We start from the raw sequence: 21,597 nt of genomic DNA, 5'->3' as shown, positions 1-21,597 counted from the left end.
GCTCATAAACAATCTCTGTGTTCATGAAGAAGGTCCTGTTATTCTCACAAACATCTGGTACCATAGGCTACACTAAGAGGAAGCTACACTAAGAGGAAGCTGTACTAAGTCCATCAACACCTCACACAAACAAATATAGTGAGGGAAACTGAACAGGAAAAGGAGCTCTTTGAGTTTCAAACAAAAGAGATCAGCCTGGCTGCCAACACAGACAGGGCACCACACCTTTACACTGATCCTGCTCACAATCAAAGGAACAGCCGTCACCAGTGGAACTGTGTTTTTAAAGGATATCTTAAAAAGATTAAATTGTGTGCCACTGATAGAAAACAATTGGGACTGGAAGCTTTACTGTACAGGCCATTCTCTCACTCACACACACACACACACACACACACACGCACGCACATGCGCACACACACACACACATTATTCATTTGACCTCAGAGTTTTTCCTGTTTTGTTAAATATTTCCACTCATTTGATTTGAATGAATACTGCTGCGGTGATGCTTAAACCAATACATAATGTATGTGACTTGGATGTTTCAATACAGCATTGAGCCAATACATTGGGTGAGGGCAAAAGCAGGAGTAAATATAACAGATAAAAAACAAAACTTCTTAAAGCTCATTTTAGTTACTACAACATCTTTGTTTGCTAAAATTGGACATCTCCAATGTAAACGGTTGTAAGAGCAAGGTAGGCCTATATTTTTGTTGGCACATAATCATTAAACCAGAAGTCATGGCATCATGGCCCAGCATTTCCAGCAGAGGGGGCTGCTTACTGCAATCATATGGTGATTAATTGAGCTTGATTCTCACCATGCTGTGAACATAAGCTGTCCTACATGAAGTTATGTGAATAAAGGTCGCAATGCCTCTAATAATCCCTAACTCACTTACTTATAGCCTACATCAGAATCACATGCAGAATTAAGAAAAGTGTAATTTATATTATCACTCATGCAAGCTCATATCAAACCAGGTTATGTTCATTTTTATTAGGTCTAATTGTGCATGTTCCTCTAATTAGCTAACGAGAGACAAAAAGCAGGTTTAGAGCAGCAAAATGCAAATGACTTAGAAATTGCACAAAAAAGTAAATGGCAAGGCTGAGAATCATCTTTCATTGAAATGTCAGAGATAAATGGCTCAAATGTCACATCAATTAAAACGGGGGACAGTTAGTAGTTCATTAGAGAGAGCCATATTGCACCGTCGGGTAGCGCTGCCAACCCTTGCTATCTGGGGCAGACTGGCAGAGGGTCCAGATGGCACGGAAATCCTCAAAGATTTGAAAATGTTCTCTGCAGGGGTGGCGTTTTCTCCCCGCTCCCACCCTTACCACTGAGTGGGGTGTGGGCCTTGCCTGGCTTGCCACCCACAGAAGCTCAATTGGAAACTTGCATGGAAATATAGAACAGAGAAAGTGTAGAGAGTAGGCTACCTAGCTGCAAGCTCATGAAGATACATGAGTTATGAGTGGATCAAAGAAGCACCAGGAAAGTTGTGGGTGTCACAAATATTTTAATTTAAGTATTCTAGTGGGTGAGATTTGTTTAACTATATTATTTTCCTACCTGCTTTTAAAAGTTTGATTAGGCATACAGCCTTCATAAGGATGACAAATTGTATATTAACTGAATACTATAGTGCATGTGTGATTTTAGTAGTATAGCTGCATTATTTGCTGTGGGGCATAGGGGGAATCATGTCTGTCCAAATACGGAGTAAAGATCAAGTAGATGCAGCCGTTTGACTCTTTTGATTGGCTGCCTCCTACACGTTGTGGGAGAAACCAGGAAGAGAAACAACTACACATTGTTACATGGAGCAGGCAAGTATTTGGAAGCATTTGGGCATTATATAAAGTTGTAGGCTACGTTCTTGTTTGTTATTTTCCTGACAATATATTAGGCTACTGTCAATATTACTACACGTACACATGCCTTACATGTTTGCAAATGTTTTTGTTGTTCGAAGATATCAACGTGTGGTGCGCGCCTCATTTCCTCGCTAATATCTGCATCGTCCTTGTGACTCCCCTATGTAGTTGAAGTTGAGATTTGAAATGGTTAGGGTCATGTTCAGGGTAGGGACAGTATGCGCGCGAATTCCAGAGTAGTTAGCACATTATTTAGTCTCGCGAGGCCATCCAAATCTCGTCTCGCTGACCACTGACACAGTGTTAGACTAGTTGTATGGATTTGTCTGTTCATTATGTGTACAAATAAACAGTATACTGTAAGCTATACTGAAATGCATACACAGTTATTTGCACCAAATTTATAAAATGTATATTAGGCCTAATCAGCACATCAAACAGCTGAACTATATTCCTCCTTATCATTTTACATTTTTGGTTACGATACCCTTAGTTTGTTTAGGATTAAAATATTGTACGTGTGTCATATGTGTAAAGTACCCCAGTGTCAAAGCTGTTTCATTGCTTGGTTTGCTATTGTGGGTGCTGCTCTGCAACATTGCAGCTTGATTGTCTTAGTTCATAGCCCCCCCCTCTCCCCTCCCCCAACCTGGGAGTTGCTGGAATAGTTAGGGAGGAGTTTACGTGCTCTCCTTTTTCCTGGAAGCTATTATGTGGGTACTGTAGATAGAGAGGAAGGGAATTGAGCTATAGGTCCAGTTAAACCGATCTAAATCACTTAAATTATTATGACAGCAACAAATTATTGTACCATGGTTATGTTTTTGTCTGTACCTCCTGTTTACTTTAACAAGTGCATGATGATAATGGGGAAATGTAAACCCATTGTTATTTCTAGACTTTATAACTGATGTGCAGGCCTGTATAGAAAATAGAGATTTCTTGGAATCAATGTGACCTTTATGTATTATAACCCCCATACCTCAAAAAGTCGCAATATAACATAGTCAATCATCTCTCCTTCCCTCAAAGTAAAAATAAAAAATAAAGTGCTGTCTGGTTATTGCCAAAATCCATCTCAGTCGTCAGAAAAGCTGCACGTTTTCACTGTTGTTAAGGGCTGGAAACCGGAATCCCCTTGGAGTTGCACCCTAAGGAACAAATTTAATGCTAGGAAAACATCCCGGCCATCAACCAAAAATGATGGATTGAAAATAATGTTGAGCTATCTAGGGAATCCCTCACCAGACAAGGGAACATACTGCATTGTTTTTCTCATTTATATGATATATAGAAAAGAAATGCGGGGAAAAAACGAGCGATTTATTGGTTAGATGGGCAGATAGTTTTTTTCTTTCTCCATAAAACAAAGAAATACAGGATTTTAATGCAAGGATCATGTCACATCATGACATTGTTTCAAGGGTAGGTGTACAAATCATTAACATTTGACTCTTACGTGGCTTGCTTGCTTTACAACAATTCCTTCAATATAGAATGAGTAAAAAAAAATCTGAAATTTAGCCACCTACATGAATACAACATTGCATATGTTTCCCTACCAGGGCAATGACATGAAGAGTCCGAGTCAGTGCAGACAGAGGACCATCTCGTTGCAAAGTCCCCTGGGAAAGATCCAAGTCAGCGGATGTGAAAATGGTGTGCACACCATCCAGATCTTAATGGATGTTCCACCTGCAGAAAGGTACTGTACTGTACAGCCACCGACATTCTAAACAAAGGTGTGCAATTTACAGGCAGACAGCATCCACCCGTGTGATCGAGTGCTCCCAATTCCTCATTGGAAGCAGGGGCATTTTTGTTGATCCCCTAAGAAATATCCCAAGGAAAGTTGGGCAAAATATAGGAGACACTAGAAATATGAGGGGCACTAGAATACATTTGCGCTTGAAATTTGATTTCTGATGGCACATTATTCCTGCAGTATATTTGAGATCTTCTGAAATCTAACTGTTTATTACCAACAGGGGTGACTATTAGAGTGGAAGGCTAGGGCCAGCTAAGGGCATAGGGAACATGGCCTTTTCTGTACTGTATACCGGTATGTATTTTGCTTCCTAGTTAGAACTGATATTTATCAGTTCTAGAAAACCCCTTTTAAACTCCTCAAACAGGTACAGTGGGATTTCAGAGCAATCATTGCTCAATAATATTGACTATTTGCAATCTTGAATGATTGGAACTGATTAAAATCTGCATAAATAAGTATGTAGTCTTTAATTTTCAACAAATTCCAAATTTCAGGTCCTTGCCCTACATTTCAAATTGGTTTTGATTAGATGGAAATTAAATATCCCTGTATCACAGATTCAAATTTGATCAACTTGATTGGTTTGGGAAATTAAAGCTTTTTCACATTCACCAAAAAGGAAGTCACCCTTTTAGTAATGTATGGAAAACTGTAATTTATGGAAACATATTAATGCCCTTGTATATTTTAAATCAATATGTCTGCTACCTAGCTGTCTCCCATCCCCTAAAATTCATCAAGCAGTAAAAACATTATACTTGTTAATCAGCAGAAGTGTAGAAATTAATAATATGGAATGTGATTATCGAATATGTCCTGTAACCATGCACAAGCACCTTTTCTGCCCCTCGTTCTGGATGTGGTTTAATTTGTGTGTTCAGGTTCAGTGAGAATATGCAAATGAATTTAATGATTTGCATCAGTAGATGCTGCGTTTAATATAATTTGCTATGTCGGTCATCAGAGTAGTTTCTATTAGGCTGCAATGTATCTTCCCAAATGTAAGAACAAGTAAGGATTTAATTTGGATAATGTTTGAATGCTATCACGATCAGTTAGATACTGGCATTGGTAAATTATTTGAGTATGTCAGCAACAACTTAATTGTAAAGAAGCCTATACAATTAGCATCAAAATGCCATAACAAAACAAAAAGAATCCAATTGCCTAAGCCAGTCTTCCTCAAGATTTATAATTCTCCAAAAAGTGTGTAATTTTTGGGTTTTGGTCCAGGAGTGTTTTGCACTAGAAGAGTTGGCAACCAAAGATGTGTGCTTGGTTGAAGCCGAGGGTTAGCATTGTTCAGTGCAAAACAACAGCAGTGGTAACAAAGCATTTGCCATATTGAAAAAGTGTGATTGATAAATGACATTATAGTCACACAAATGCACTTGAAGCATTGCTTACACACCATGACCGTCAGCTTTTCTAATAGAAACGTCTCAAGCCCCTTTTGCTTCCTAACTGATATGGCTAGGCAACATTTGCTGAAATAAACCTCCACCAGTCTAACGACAGCCCTGAAGGCAGCGTCAGATGAACAAATTCATTATATCTCAACAACCCCTGTTGGGGACTAAGCCACCCAACACACTGTTAACCAGCATTCCCTTTTTAACATGGCCATAACATTGTTCACTGAAAAATGATACACATTTTGTTTACAGGAGATTACTATTATCTGAAATATGATGCTTCTCACCCCAAAACAGAGACATGTTATACAGAGGAAAAACACAGACTACTTTTTTTGTTAGGGTGAAAAATGGAAAAGGGCTGGACTTTTGGCCCCAAGACATTTTGTGGGCATATTATTTTACAATGCTTTGATCAATTTTTCTGTCAACCTTACTGAGATGTGGGAGAGCTGGAAAAAGCAATTTAGCTTGTGAGGTCCTCAATAGAAATGTAGTGCAGATGCCTGTGTGTGACATGTTGCATTAGTTCTTGAGTAGTCTTTATTGCCTGATAATGTTGCAAGGCGATACTGATATCAATCATTCTTTAACAGCTACCAGTATGCTGCAATTTTGTAACAAAAATAATGCATACAATAATTGATTTAATTCAAAGGTAAAGTATTAAAGTGATATATATTCCTGCTTTAACAAAAAAAAAACATACAGTATGACAAACAGAAAATGTGGTGCTCTAACAGAAACTGTTAGAAATACTATCGGCCGGCCCGCGTATGGTTCGTTCCATAGATATTCTCATTAATACTACACGGATAAACAATGAACACTCTGTCTCATTTGCATATAGATATAAACAATATATTTGTGCATCCGAATTCCCATCACACATGGATCATGTGATGCGCCGGAAATCCTAAGTGGTTCAAACCAAAATTGTCATTATACTTCCCTATGCCATAAATCCAGCTTTTTTCCTCTCTCACAAAGCTGTATAAATCTGTGTCTGATTTTTCAACAGTGCACATTGTTTTTAGTTAATTGTTTTCATCTGTTTGTTTTGCCTCTGATAGCAGGGAAATCTACCATATGCTCTTCCAAAAGACAAATGATTAGCAAATGAAATTCTGGACAGCTGTCTGACTGAAAGCATTTGGTTGATAGCATTCTGCTACCATAATTAGCTTAAGCTTTGGGTTAATTAACTTTCTACCTGGATATGCATAATAATAGCAGCACCCTGCACAAAACCAAGGAGCTTGTGGTATATCAGCAGGAAAGGCTGTCTTCATTTTATATTTCAACAGCATATTTCAATTTCAAGAGGCGATTTAACTCGGGAATATCATCAAAAATTGTAGATTTTCTTTTCCGAGCCAGATAATTCTGAAACAATAGGGGTGTATTATGTGGCAGAAATGCCATTTCTGAATGTAATTAAAATGGATGAAAGCAATCACTGATTTTTAAATGCTTTTGTTCAGCATCAGGCCTGCTTGTAAAAGAAACACCCATTGAGAGGAGAAAGAGACAAGAAAACCCTTACAGTACACGAGTAATTAGTATTTTGTACGAATGTGCTCACCATACTTGTTATAGTAAAGCATAAGAGAGAAAGACTGTTACACACAAGAGGAATGGATATTGTCAGTGTTTTAGTCTATTTAGCCCCAGCTAGTATAACCTTACACTCTCCATTGTCATAGACCACATGAGGCCGAGTGTTTGATTTGTAACTGTTCTCCCTCAAAATGTTCACTGTCAAACTGTCTAAGCATGCCTGCTATATTCTGTCTAATACCCCAGCTGTCACAGCAGTTTTAACACACTACTAATACTACTAACACTAGTTCCCAGACTCTGTCCTCGGGACTTCAAGGAGTGCATGTTTTGGTTTTTGCCCTAACACTACACAGCTGATTTTAAATGACAACTAATCATCAAGCTTTTGAATCAGCTGTGTAGTGTTAGGGCAAAAAACAAAACTTCCACCCCTTGGGGTCCCGAGGACCGAGTTTGGGAAACGCTGGTTAAACTATGTCATCATTTTGCATTTAGATTTTATAATGGCCTTAGGTACTGTAGATGTATTTTGTTTTTCTGGCCTAGTGCTCAGCTGCAGGTTCATTAAGGTGCAGTTCCCCGTGGCCCTTGGACCCATCTGTGCTCTGTGCCTATAGCTCTGTCTCCTGGGACTCTTTCCCCAATCAGGCTGCCTGTGTCATTTCCTGTGGAAACCAACACCTGTGTTGACACACTACCTGTAAACAACCCAACACAGCCATTCATTTGTGAATGTAGATTCACCCAGAGCTGAATCCTAACTTGAGATCTGTGTGAAAATGGTAGCACAGATCTCAAGTTATGCCGGTTTGGATTCATGTTGGATTTATTTCAACCAGGGAAGCTGTATTTTTTTTTAAGCCGTTCTAGATCAGAATGTTCTATCATTATCTGAAAACATTTGATGGTAGCATGATGCCATGTGGCTTGTTTTTGAGACTGAACGTATTCTACATTTGTGCTATTCAACACTGTACAGTGTATGGTGTACTGAGGCAGGAAGATGGTTGTGTTCTGACATCTTGAAGAGAAGTATGAGTCAATTATGGCCAAGTGTTGTTCTTGCTTATCTTCCTGCGGCACCAAACAAGGATTTAGTCAAGGATTTAGGGGTGAGGGGGGCGGTGGTGGGGATCATGGTAAGCGGTTCACAACAAAACACTCAAAACTCCTGGGAACGGGCACTGATTTAAAAATAAATTACAGAAGACGAAGCGCTAACACTCAAGGGCCCTCAGCAGGGCTGGCATACACAGGTGAAGATTACCCTCCTCACTAATCAGAGGAACAAGGCAGTCATTTGCTCCGAACACAGACAGCAATTAGGACTTGGTGACACTGGATTCCCATAATGCCTTTGTGCTTGACATGGTCAAATTTCGACAGAGGCTATCCATGCAGGGTCACTGTCCCTCTCTCTCAGCCCAGGATAGACAGTTGTGGCTCCAGAGGTCCTCATTCCAGGGGACCCTTAATACATTTACTCCCTCACTGCCTTGTTACTGTACCACTCTGGTAATTAGAATCTCCTTGGAAGACACTGGAGACTAGAGGCTGAAAACACTATTTAAAACTGCTCACTAGTCCCATGTAGATACATATTGCTGAGTGGGTTGTATATGGATGATAGAGTAAGAAATAAGCCACTGGTAATGTGTGTCTACTTAGAGTCCATGGTTACTAAGCCGTGTGCTACAGCCAGCTTGAAGTACCTCACTGTACTCACTCACCTCTGTGGCTATTGTAGCTAGATACTGTAGTGGGCTACCAGCGGAATTTCAACTGCTTGAGTGAGCTTCATTGAGCAAGTGGCATACAATTGTAACACACCCTTTGCCTTGAAGCCTTCCTTTTTTTAGATAGTCATTTCAGGCTGTTTTCATGCTCTCTCGAGTTCTAACATCTCAGCGTTAAGTATCTGCTACTGTAAGGCTAAGGAAAATATGGACCGGTCTTGCCCTTTTCTGTTTCATCCTCTGACCCGCCATGTTAGCCATGATTGGTGAAGGAGAACTCTGGTAAGTGGTGCCAAACGTGGCTGCCAATCGAGACAGGATAAGCAACATCACACTTCACAGGATGGAGGCATGAAAGCTGAAGGTTTTTCCTCCTTCTAAAATACTCTGACAACAATGTCGACAATTAGATGAAAGCAATTCCTTTTAATGACAGTAGATACTCCCACCAAAGTATGTCCCTGATACACACTGTGCAGTAGATAGCATAAGTCATACTGTAGAAGACCTATAAGTTTTGACAAAACATGGCAACAATATTTTTGTTGATGCGGTATCGCTCCCTGATGAATTTTTTCCTGTTCATCCTAGGGTAAATGAAATAGCCATCCTAATAACTATATACATGCTCAATTCATTATTTGCATTAGCTCAAATAAAATAGGTAGAGTGCTAAACGACTCTCACACTGCACAGCAATGATTTATGGTAATTGCAAATCGATTGTGACAGGAGCACAATATTAGAAATTCTTTCAACTCACAATCCACTATCAAGGGAAATATGTTGTCCTCTGACGCAAACCCTTGCCTGTGGAAACGAATAACCGATGGAAAAAACAGGTCACAGGATGTTAAAAATATTCCGTTCTAAACTATGGAAAAGTAACATTAAAATTGTGCGATTTTAAAAGGGCCTTCAGGAATTGAACACTTCATTTGTGGGTTGGTTGGTATACAAAAGCTGTATGTGATTTGGCTTTCTTTTTGTTTATCTCAAGACACAAGTATTTCTCCTGGGAGAGTGTTATTGTAATTGGAAGAACATTGAAGACATTGATTGGATATCTCTGATCTCACATTTCAAGGTCATGGTTTCTAATCTTCCTCCCATAAAGTAAAAAAATAAATATTATTTGCTTTTTCTGTTGAAAGAGATGCTCTCGTACTTAATCTGAGTTTACAAATTGCATATGACGATAAAGAGTACAAACGCCCAGCCTCTCCCAATATGTCTTCAGCTAAACTAACTTTGTAACAATTACACAATAACATGTATGTTTGCTGACTGTATTATATTGACTTGTACTAAATGTAAAATTCAATGTAGGATCACTCATACACCCTCATTGTGAGGGTCTATAGCAGAGGCCTGTGGGATAACAGCCATAGTGACAGGTCTAAAGTGTGAGTGGAGGTTAAAGGTCCTATGCCTTAAGCAAAGGTGCTCTAGCCTCTGTCCAGTAGATTGTAAGGCCTGCGGGTCCAACAGGAACATTTCCACAAACAATATCCCTGAGCTGTCAGTGTGCAGTGGCTGGAACATCCTCACTGAGAGAAAGAGAGGGATAGGGATGGGGATGGGGGGGGGGGGGTCTGGAGAGGGAATAGAGAAATTCAGAGAAGGGAGAAATGAGGAGAGAAGGGGGGAGCGGCGATTGGGGAGGGGGAGAAGGGGGTGAGGGAGAGACAATGAAAAGTAGGGGCTGGCTGGGCGCTCACCCATGCCGAAAGAGATTGCTATGAGCCAGAGCCATTGTTTGACTGGGTCTCGGCTTGGACCAGGGCTAGGTGTCTGAGTTGTCAGCACTTGACTATAAACTCAACTGTGGTTTGGTGTATTTTGATATGAGTATTTACACCTTTTACAGTGTTCACACCTACTGTAAAATAGCACCCCTGAGAGTTTCATTACAACCACAAACACCTAGGCTTTGCTGCTTTCTGAAAACTGAACTGCACCATAACACACTAGCTAGTAAACCTCAGCCAAGGATGTTGAATTCATGTTTTTTTGTGTTTTTTCTTTGCACAAACTGTTTCCTGCAGCAGTGTTAAAAAGTACACCATGTTGACTTACGTATTGTGGGTTCAAAAAAATGTGCTCTTTGTGTTTAACAAACTAAATGTGTATTATTAATACTATACAGGATAAACCAATCTTCCAAAAAGGCACTTAAATGGTGTCATTATTTATTTACACGTCCATACACCAGTTAATGGAATTGGCGGTGTTGAGCTGCAACACAGCTTGGGGTCTACTTTACTGAAATGCACATGTTCAGAAATGGCTATCCCAGTAGGGTCTTTACATGTCCAATATGGGTCAGTCCACTTGCGGACCTAGAGGCTGGTCAGCATCACAGAGCAACCTCATCTTCGTTAAGTGATGCTAGCTCAACCATAGGCAAAGTGCTTTCCCAGGTGCAAGTCCAAGATTTGTTTGTTGCTTGTAGGCACCCCTTTATATTGATATGCTGCCTTTGTTTACTGGGACTAAACTAAACTAGTTTTAGAGCCTTGCTGCCATAAGAATAATTGTAAATCCTGTTATTTTTGACAACTGACATGCAATAACACTTTTGCATGAAATACTTAGCTTTTGATGTCATGCCAAACTATTCAGCTGTTTCATTCACATCAACAACCTCTGTCCGTTTGCATAGAATGAAACACTTTTGTCATTACTCTATCATTCATGCCCTTTCATTCAGGACTTTTATTACACACATGCCATGCTATGATACTGTCTAACCGAGAATGGTCTCTTAGTAATCTACTTCTTTTGTGGGGGGGGGGGGGGGGTGCTTCTCATATCTCTCACAGGAGTGGCGACACCTCCCTAAGCTGTGTGGTCACTGTTAGCAATGGCCAAGAGGAAATGGGCCCAGAGTTGCAGCACTGCGTGGAATGGCTTCGGGCCTACTTCAGCGAGCCGTGGACCGTGGGGAGGCTCCCACTCCCAGTCTTTCATCACCCCACCCTGCATGGAGGTCTGTCGCCATGGATAAATACTTTTTCAGAGCCATGACTGGAATCAGGCTTTCACTCTTAATTGTCAGTTACCTCACTTACACTCTCTGGCTCACTGTGTTATAATGAAGTATTTTATGGCAGAGAGAGAGAACAGAACCCGGAGCTGTAACTTGGTTCAGTAATCTGTGGCAGCCCTTACCATGCGTGTTAGTCTTGGCCGCTGTTCCCATGATTCTTGGCACATTCTTGAAAACTGATCAAATTCCACTCTTGACATGTTCAGACAGGAAGCTTTTTTTTTAATGAGAACATGTGAATGTTAGTAAAGTTTCAATGAGGGCATTGTTGGCTTGACCAGTCACCCACAGCAGGGGACAAGAGAGCCTTCACAATGGACAGTTAGTGTGCTTTCAAGAAATAGCTGTGATTTTATAGTTTATAGGCAGCAGTACATAGGTAGGCAATTATTAGAGCATTTTCTGCAAGAATAAATGAGTATCATAATGCCATAAGACACCATAAATCATTTCCAAGAAAATTACAAATCAGTCAGTTAGACTTTTAAATCTGAATGCTTATTGTATTGAAGCTGATCATTTTCCGAAGCGGTTTAATTTAGGAGGAAATAAAGCGCACCTACACCCCAAAAAATATGACAGCACTCAAATCCACTCCATTGCATGTACTCAACAACCGTGCTACTCTTCCCCTGCTATTAGGTTTTAGTTGCAGTCTAATTTCATGCAGATCCACACAGTGCTTGAGTGATGGCATTTTCAATGAGTAGGTACTCCATTGAGACTCTGTATACTGCAACGAGTCCCACGCTCCCGCAAAGGCAATGCAGAAATACATCAGGAGCAATTACGATATCAACTTCCAGCGTGATTCCCTCCACCACCAAGTGCTTGTGTACCCGCCCCGGGCTCTTTCAAATCGCATCTCATCTGAAGTCTTTGGGGTTTTAATTAAATTTCTGGATAGATGGAATTCTTCATTAGTACCTGATCTGAATAAATGATTGTGCTCTGTTAACCCCCCCCCCCCCCCCCCCCCCCCCACCCACACACACACACACATCTCTGTTGTTCTGAGGTTGGGTAAATAGATGGTAGCCTAGGAGTGAATTGCTCTCAGTGGTCCAATAGCTGTAACGGTTGTCAGTGAAGACATGTTAAATGCAGGCAGCATGAGTATTTGTCTATTGAGGGAAGAAAATGCACTTTCTATATTTTTGATGATCATCAGAATTTTTACATTTTCTTCTGGTTATGAGCAGGGTACGGATGTGTTTACAGTTTGAATGAATTGCTAGTTATACTAACCTGTTGTTAAGTGCCCTCAGGAGATTCGTGAAATGCATAGAGTAATTAGAACGACTCATGTCCAACATAAAGGCTTTGTTTTTTTGGGGTGAGAAAAGCTGAATGTCACATTACTTACAGCTTCTCACAGGAATCATTGCCTCTACTTTTTCAATGTTGTCACGTTCATTTGCTCTGTTCATATAAAATGGAACCACTTTTAATATTAAGCTTCTTTGCGTAGCAACCCGGTTGAGTAGCAACCCGGTTGAGGTGACATGAAACAAAATGTGAAACTTGTTTTCCTTCACTCGCTGTCATGCACCACATCACACACAAACTTTGGTTGGTCGAGAAGAGATGGAGAAAGTGAGTGTGTGTCTCCTCAAACACAGACACCACAGGTTCTCAGAATGATGCATATTCTTTCATTAATTATACATCCATATGTAAAAGACGAGAGGATCTTAGTCTGGGTAAGCGGCACGGGGAACGTGTGGGGAGGGGGGAAGGGCGCTCTTCAAAGCCCATATGACTGGGTTCCTGCAGGAGTCTGAACCTCCCTCTGTGCACAGCGCAGTGCGAGATGAGACTCTCCAGGACCCGCCCCTGTGATGTGGAGAGGAATTAGGGAAATGAACGTTTTCAGAATATCGAATAATCAGAGAATCATGAACACCCCGTCAGCCTTCAAAAGTATGGATCCCCTAAGACTCAGGAGACACTTTGACTAGGAGCCAAATTCTCTCCTCCCTGCCATTAGACACAAAGGATAATGAGGGAGCTGCATTTCCACTATTATACTTTATGCTCACAACTACAGAGGGTTGGGTAGCAACTGGAAAATGATCTCTCCAAATCTCATTGTTAGTTAGCTAGGCTCATGTAGTGTCTGCAAATGTTCCACACAGTCACCTACACAACATTATGAACGGCTAATAAACGACTGGATTTATTATTTTATGTACAGTATTACATTTAAAAAGAACAATTACATCAATAGATTTAAAATCATATAATCCATTCCTACCCATCGATTTTAGTCCCAGCCAATCTGGCCTCTCCAATGTCCCTGTCACCTGCGCTTATGGTAGGTAATGACCTGTGACATCATTATGGGATGTCTGTAAAGGTGTAAGTGGTGCCCCTCAACTTTTATTTAAACAATTGACATCGGTGTGACCCTATCTAAACAGGGTCTTGACCCCAGACACACCATATTAAGCCCTTTATGAAGTATGGGGCTAAGGGACCGCTCTCAAATCATTGCTGGTCACCTGAGGTGACCCTCGTGAAACTCTCTCCAACACTGTTGAGGACGGAGTTGTTTAACCTCTAGATGTGTAGGTTTATGTCTGTGGAACCAGTATAAACCTTTTTCTTGTTTGACCAAGAAACTGGGGGTGTACTCACTTAAGACATATAGTGCAAGTTAACATAGACTCGGTCATGATGTAGAGTCTGTCAATTTGACATTGACTAGTTGTTTGTCGATAATGTGTACATAAACACTGATTTGTATCTGTAGTCAGGAAGTGGTGCTGTTTAGCCACCAGAGTCACAGCGGTATCAATATGTAACACACACGCCATGCACGCAAATCCATAATTTACAAGCAAGAATAATCTATTTAAAAATTGAGGATAAAGCTTCCTCTCTCCTCTTTACATGAAGTCTGCCTTCGTAAGAACCCATCAGCTCGTTGACAGCGTGATTATTACCTGAAAAATTATTAAACAGTACCTACGGGCCTCGTTGAAGACAAAGAACTCACATGGGTACGCATCAATCAAATATATCCCCTTCAGGTGTTACACTTATTCCCCCCAGTTTAGGCAAATTGCCTTGTTGGCGTGGCTTTGTGTAGCGGAGAGTGACTATAAGGTGAGAGCCTAGGGAGTGAAGGATGTTCGCTCTGTAGAAGAGATACTGGGGGGGTTACATGTTTTCACACAATGCCAATTTAGAGTGATTTCACCTACTGTAGATCACTTGTCATGTGCTCTCTTAGACCAGAATGAGATGGCATGGTAGATGGCTAATTGACTGTGTAGGATGCATGAATTAAAGGACCAACAAGCTTAAGCTGTTCACTATTTCACTTTACAAAGGTACGGTTCAATTGTACACAGATGGTCAATGTTCAGAGTAAAAATAGATCCGTTTTGAATATATTGCATTTCTACTGTAAGTAATCAGAGTAGTCTGGTAGTACAGCTGAAGATAATGCTACCGCTCAAGTGTTAATGAAATCAAAGCTGTTAATGTGGCTTCTTAAACTGCAAATCATTTCTGAATTCCACTATTTAAGAGAGCCTGATATAATGAATCTACTCTCAATAGAAAGCAATTAAAAGGACACATTAGTCTTATTAACCTCGAAGTCATCCCACTGCCACAAATGGTGTGCAACATTCAAATTATTTTTATTCAAAAAATTAGAACAGATTTGGTGTCTATTTGGCCTCTCTTAATCCTTTTAAATGAAAGAGCGACCTTATAATTGTAGCTGTGACCTTATCTAATATAACCTAGATTGTCCTTCTTCAGAAATAATTTCCTTCATGTAAAACTCTTTCTCTTTTGTAGCTGTTATTGGCAGAAAGGTTTGGAAAGCTCTTTCTTAGTTGTCTATTAAAGATGCACTATTCAGAAATCTCTCTGCCATTTCTTGGTTGCTAAAATCTATTAGTTTGCCTAATTCAGTTTATTTTACAAAACAAGCAAGAATTAGTGTAGAGAATCATTGTACCATCTAAAGCTCTGTGAAGCATTTTTAACCCATACCCCAAAATAAAGTAATTTTAGCTGTTTGAAGCTGGTGTACAAAACTGAAAGTAAAAGACGCAAAAACAAAACTTAAGCACAGGAAGCATAGAAATTGAGCACATGGAACAGATCTACCACTTACACGTGTTTTCAATGAGTGACAGATCTATAAATCACATTTCTGTTTGAATTTGATCAGGTCACCCAAAAAGTTACATAAAATCACATTTTATTTGTCACGTGTGGAATACAACATGCGTAGACCTTACAGTGAAATGCTTACTACAAGCCCTTAACCAACAATGCAGTTTTAAGAAAAATAAGTGTTATGAAAGTATTTACAAAAATGAACTGAAGTAAAAAAAGAAAGAAATAAAGTAGAAACATAACAAATAATTAAAGAGCAACAATAAAATAACAGTAGTGAGGCTATATACAGGGGATATCGGAACAGAGTCAGTGTGCGTGGCCACAGGTTAGTCGAGGGAATTAAGGTAATATGTACATGTAGGAAGAGGTAAAGTGACTATGCATAGTTAATAAACAGAGTACCAGCAGCGTAGAAGGGAGGGGCAATGCAAATAGTCTGGGTAGCCATTTGATTAGCTGTTCAGGAGTCTCATGTCTTGTGGATAGAAGCTGTTAAGAAGTCTTTTGGACATAGACTTGGCGCTCCGGTACCGCTTGCCGTGCGGTAGCAGAGAGAACAGTCTATGACTAGGGTGGCTGGAGTCTTTTTGACATATTTTAGGGCCTTCCTCAGACACCGCCTGGTATAGATGTCCAGGATGGCTGGAAGTTTGGCCCCAGTGATGGACTGGGCCGTACGTACTACCATATTCCAGTTTTAACTCATTTACTGCCTGGTGATGTCACCAAAACAGGCTGAAATTTCAGGCGGTCTTTTCAAACAGCTAAAAGGGCATTATCATAATTTTCACAATTTCACTATATTATTCCAACATCAGTGTGAAATATTATGTATATAAAATACAGGAAAATCACTTTTTACTGCACTGTGACTAATTATGCGTCAGTCTCTACCTTTATACCTCCGACTCACTCCCTCTATTTTACTCTTTCTCTTTTATCTTGCAGATTCCTTCACCAGCCGGGTTCTGCAGACTCTTGTGCGGGACGTGAAGGTGGGAGAGACGGTGTCGTATAAGCGGCTGGCTGAGATGGCAGGAAACCCCAGGGCCGTGAGAGCTGTGGGAGGGGCCATGAGGAGGAACCCGGTCAGTAGGGCTCTCTTTGATTGACACGTACACTCCTCTGAGATTAGCCATAAGTAGTCAGGACACCACAGTTGGCTTTAGTTTTACCAAAGGTATACCTCTTTTAGTAGTGGGTATCAAGTACATGGATACGAAGTACAAGTACATACCTGTTACAGCTTCAGTAAGGCACAGACAGCTTTAGCATCCCGCCGTGTTCGGGAGTCCCATGGGGTGGCTCACAATTGGCCCAGTGTTGTTTGGCCGGTGTAGGCCGTCATTGTAAATAAGAATTTGTTATTTTTGTCCTTAACTGACATGCCTAGTTAAATAAAGGTTGCATTTTTTAAAAATGATGATTTATTCAAAATAAGAATTGAACTCAATCATGAATTTTATTATGAGTATCTGCATTATTGTAAAGGCTATGTTCAAATGTATGGCTCTTGTAGGAAACCAGTCATATCCTCTATCTTTTTTTACTGGTGATTTTATTCAGTCTGTACAAAATGAAAAGCTAGAGGGAAAACGCTGTGTCTGCTTTTGATCAGAACCTTTGATCAAAGCCCGTTTAGCTCTGCCCATGTAGTGCTGTGGGCTAGTCGACTAAACTAAACTCCACGATTTGCGATGGAGTTGGGCAGAGACTAGTGTAGGCCGACTGGAGCTCCGACTTCACATAAGATTACTTTTTTAAATAAAAAACTACTGATTTCAGCACCCAAAAAATAGCCGCAATATCACAGAACAATGTCATTCATTTTATGTGACATCGGAGCTCCAGTCGGCCCACACTAGTCGCCAGTCAACTCCATCGTAAATCAGGAAGTTGAGTTTAATCGGCTAGCTGTGGGCATGTGTTGGAGGCACTGCACAGCAGTAGTAGTAATAGTAGTTTTGTGAAGACACACACATTGTGTTTTTACAAAGTAATCAATGTATGTTTTAAAGTCTAAATGTATGGAAAAATAAGTACAATATTATGTGTTATGTTACTCTGTAATATGCACTAAAAGTACCCTTACTCACAATTACATTCTAGAGTACTACCTTCCAGTTAAACAATAAAGAGTCTAGCCTTTTGGCTCATGATCTAGAATCAGATCCTCTCAATGTCAATTACTTGTCAGTACTGCTGATACACTTGGGCTTCAGCTGTGAAAAGCTCTGGAAAGTATTGATTTTTGCCTCTCTGTGGCACTTCTTTACCAGGATTTGAGTATTGATAAGCTTTAGTGTTCTTTCCCCGAGTGAAGAGGCCGATCCAAAGGCCTTGAGAGTACCCTACCTAGACTGCTCTTCAAACCCGGGGAACCCAGTATCGATCCACATAGCGTTGAAGCTTCCCTCTGTCAGTAAGGTTAATCTGGGGTCTGAAGGTTTTATTGCTGTTGACATGAGAGTGGTTTTAATGATCGATTTAAAACACACAGGATTTCCTACAGTAAGAGAAGGGCTGAAGGTACAGCCATCAAACTGTGACAACCAACCCTGAACTAGTGAAATCTAGTTAAATTACAGGGCTATGCCAGCTCATATGTAATTACTAATAACATGTTTTTAATATTTGATCATGACAGCAAAATCCAGGTAATATGCAGGCAATATAGAGGCGGCAAAAGGGCAACTCGATGTAAGCTAGGCTAACGTTTGAAAATGCAAACAACTGTTATGAAGTGCCCGCCCTATTGCCACTTTTCTTGTTGGGATTCCACAATGAATGAACTTGTGTACTCTCACTTGTTTTATCCTTCACCACTCATTTAGTTTACAAAGAACTCCAGACCCCCTGGCAGTCATCTGCAACAAGAGTAAACGCACCATCGACTTCCTCTTTTTAATGATCACAGGGTTATCAGATCTTAATGTTGACACCCTCTCCATTGAATATTCATCCTGCTGGTGTTTTTGCCCATTAATTTTTGATTGCTGCTTTGCTTTATACTATTAAAGAGTCAAAAATCATTTATAACCAAAGACTGAGAGTTCACGTTCAATGTGGATCCGTTCAGGATCAAACAAAGACACTTTTGACGTGGCTTTTTTACATGATCAAATGAAGGGAAAATGTTGTAGATTCATGTTTTCATATATAGCAAATCAGGGATGCCTCAGTGGTTCTGTGTTATCAAAGCATCAACAATTATGCTACATTCACAGTGTCTGTCTGTGTCAACATGAGAATGCAGTCCCTGAATTGTCACGTCACTTGACTAAATGTTGTTATGACATGGACGTATTATCTTCATAACTAGTGGTGTGAAACATAAGGAGAGGCTTGTTCAACCAATTGTACCCCCAATATTGCCAAAATATGGTATTTTATTAATCTCTTCACCTCAGGTGCCTCTTCTCATCCCCTGCCACCGCGTCATCTCCAGCAGTGGTCAGAGTGGGATCTACATGGGCGGCAAAGGTAACCATCTCAAACAATGGCTGCTCACCCACGAGAAGGTCAAAGAGGAAGACTGAAGCACAATGACGTGATATAGTAAGACCAGTGTGGGATTATATTTTACAAAGCAGGGTTGATGTGTTATCCAGACAACTTCTATAACCATTCTGAAACCACTGTACTTCCTGAAGCAGTTAAGAGCTTTCTTTGTGTTATATGAGTGAACACCAACTATTATTTTTGACTGTTTATCACAGTAAGCAAGCTAACTCCTTTATCCTGCTTTGTGAAATACAACAGTAAGCAAGATGCGATGTCAACAATGAACCACAGCTGAGGAAACCTGTACATAGTTGCGTGACATGTGCACATGGGGCGGCTTCACAGTTGAAATGTGTATCAGCTGTGCCTTATTTTAAATGCTGTCTATAACCCAAGGGAGAGCTTTCATGTTTTGCTTTTATATCTGCTTCTGTTCTGCTTTGTCCGACTGTCCAGTCTGTGTTCTAATTGAATTCATGTGAAATAATAAAGTGGAGGTTTAAGGGAGTGGTGGCGTTAGGGGGGTTAGTGTAGAGGCCTCAGTCTACCCCCCTAGTTGACCCTCAGTTTTAGAACGGCAGTAACAACGCTTTCTGCATTCCGGCAGCACAGTGAAATGGATTCTAACTATACTGCAGCGGGACAAGACAGGACAATCACACCCATAAAGAACAACTATGTGTATGCCAATACTACTGGTCTTATGTTCTACTAATCATACTGTATAGTTAATGTTGGTCTGAAATTAGAAGGCACTAAAATAACTTTAACATTGAACATTAGGAATTACAAACATATGTTCCCATGGGTGCCAGTTTGGGTTGCCAGTTATTGTTGGAATGGTTTCTCTAAATAATTATTTCCCCAAAAATATGTCACTTGAATCGTTTTCCTCCCTATGCTAAATCACTCTTTGTACCTTTCATTGGTTGTTGTATTTCCTGCCAAGTGAATTCTTTGTTCAACATCCAGGAAAAAGGCTTGAAATTGTTTGTGAGTCATTAGTTTTTCTTCATTTAAGATTCACCTACAACGACAGTGTTGAAATGTATTTTTATTTTTCATAAATACATTTAAAGTTTCAAAAGCTTCATCTTGCATAACCACTCACTTAATTATTTTAAATGTTGTAGTTATACCGGAACAAACTGGAGATATAGTTTGCAATAGATGTTATTGTGTTCAGTTAGCCATCTCAAATATGGCTGAAATTTGAAGCACCATTCAGAGAATAATATTAGAGCTTCTTTCTTGTAAAAATGATGATTTCCATTAGAGGGCAGTGTAGAACGGGAAACAGGCATACACATTCAGCTTTCAATTCTTCAGTTGAACAATGGGATCAATTTCCAATTTGATGCCATTGAGATAAATTAAATATTTTTCCTGACAGCGAGGTATATGTAAGCAGCCTTGTAAAGAGTGCATTGACATTTTTCTGTGAGGATTAGATTGACAGTCATTTTAATCTATGCATTATATAATTTCTGCTATTCTATTTTTGCAAACCAGTATCTCACTGACTTTTACTGATTAATCAATGTCTACTGAACTGTAGTACATTTTGAAGCATCTTTGAATGCATCTCTGCTGTACTGTTGGACTCACTTACAGCACTGTGCCATCAGAGCACAATTCCAGCCTCGATGTTGAAGCAGGCAGGCAGAAGGCTGTAGACCGTCAGATGAAGAATGCATTTCAGTGTGTGGTTTCACACAGGACTAATGATGCCTGTGGTGGCTACAGGCTACAGTCAGCCCGTAACCAAGGCTGCTGTGACAGAGCCACCAGGGGATCATATTTAAAAGGAGCACACTCTGAAGTGCACTGTAAGCGCCCTCTTTGCTTGTGGCTAAGTCAAGTCTATGTAATAGGCTACACCACACAACAGAGGGAGTAAAAGGTAAACGATACATTCTATGTATTTAGTCAGAGAGACAGGCTGACAGATTAGCAGATGTGTGAGTAGTTTGGCCGATACAGTTCAGGGATCAGAGAAAAATGCGTTATGCACTTTGATAACTTATTAGTATCATGCATGTGCAAGTACTCTGTTTCAGTATCATCCTGGCCATGTGATTCAATGGAATTATAATGGAATTATGGACACCATTAAAAGCGGTTGAGACTACTACTTTATTATCCGCTCTGTTAATCTCTGTGAAACCTCGAATTTTGTCCTAATATTTGCTTCTGTGTGCGTGTGTGTGTGTCTGTGTGTCTGTGTGTGTGCAGGCATGTGTGTGGGGGTAAAGTGGATGATATTGAGTCTGACTTCATAAATCACCCAGACACTGATAAACTCCCCATACACCCACACACCGCTAATGGGCAACCCTTAAGGAGTGTGGGTGTCTCGTGCAGCGTTTGATTCAACATTTATTAACGCCCTCACACACACACATGTGCACACACACACACACTCAAAAGAGCTTCTGGAGGCCCGAGGAAAGGGTCGGTGGCATTCACATCGTTATTACAAGGATGTGACCAAGTCAGGCTGAATTAATCATTGCTGAT

The 21,597-nt window shown here is 40.3% G+C and overlaps 1 protein-coding gene across 1 annotated transcript; it reads left to right on the top strand.

Moving 5' to 3' along the window:
- The first annotated feature begins 1,202 nt into the window (after nt 1-1,202).
- LOC109889967 (methylated-DNA--protein-cysteine methyltransferase) lies at nt 1,203-21,243 on the top strand. Its single transcript, XM_020481837.2, has 5 exons — nt 1,203-1,842; nt 3,456-3,595; nt 11,201-11,367; nt 16,522-16,661; nt 18,984-21,243. The coding sequence occupies exons 1-5, from the start codon at nt 1,834-1,836 to the stop codon at nt 19,110-19,112; spliced, it is 585 nt and encodes a 194-aa protein (XP_020337426.1). The 5' UTR covers nt 1,203-1,833; the 3' UTR covers nt 19,113-21,243.
- Nucleotides 21,244-21,597: the final 354 nt, after the last annotated feature.

This window comes from Oncorhynchus kisutch, linkage group LG4 (genome assembly GCF_002021735.2).
Source record: "Oncorhynchus kisutch isolate 150728-3 linkage group LG4, Okis_V2, whole genome shotgun sequence".
In the NCBI taxonomy this organism is placed as follows: Eukaryota; Metazoa; Chordata; class Actinopteri; order Salmoniformes; family Salmonidae; genus Oncorhynchus; species Oncorhynchus kisutch.
Note: the sequence above shows the minus strand (reverse complement) of the source record. Positions and strands in the feature narration are given on the sequence as shown.

Bases quoted from the DNA above. Each gene is read 5' to 3' on its own strand.
- LOC109889967 (XM_020481837.2), top strand. The intron at 3,596-11,200 runs GTACTGTACTGT...TATCTCTCACAG, and splicing joins GATGTTCCACCTGCAGAAAG to GAGTGGCGACACCTCCCTAA. The intron at 16,662-18,983 runs GTCAGTAGGGCT...TCTTCACCTCAG, and splicing joins GGGCCATGAGGAGGAACCCG to GTGCCTCTTCTCATCCCCTG.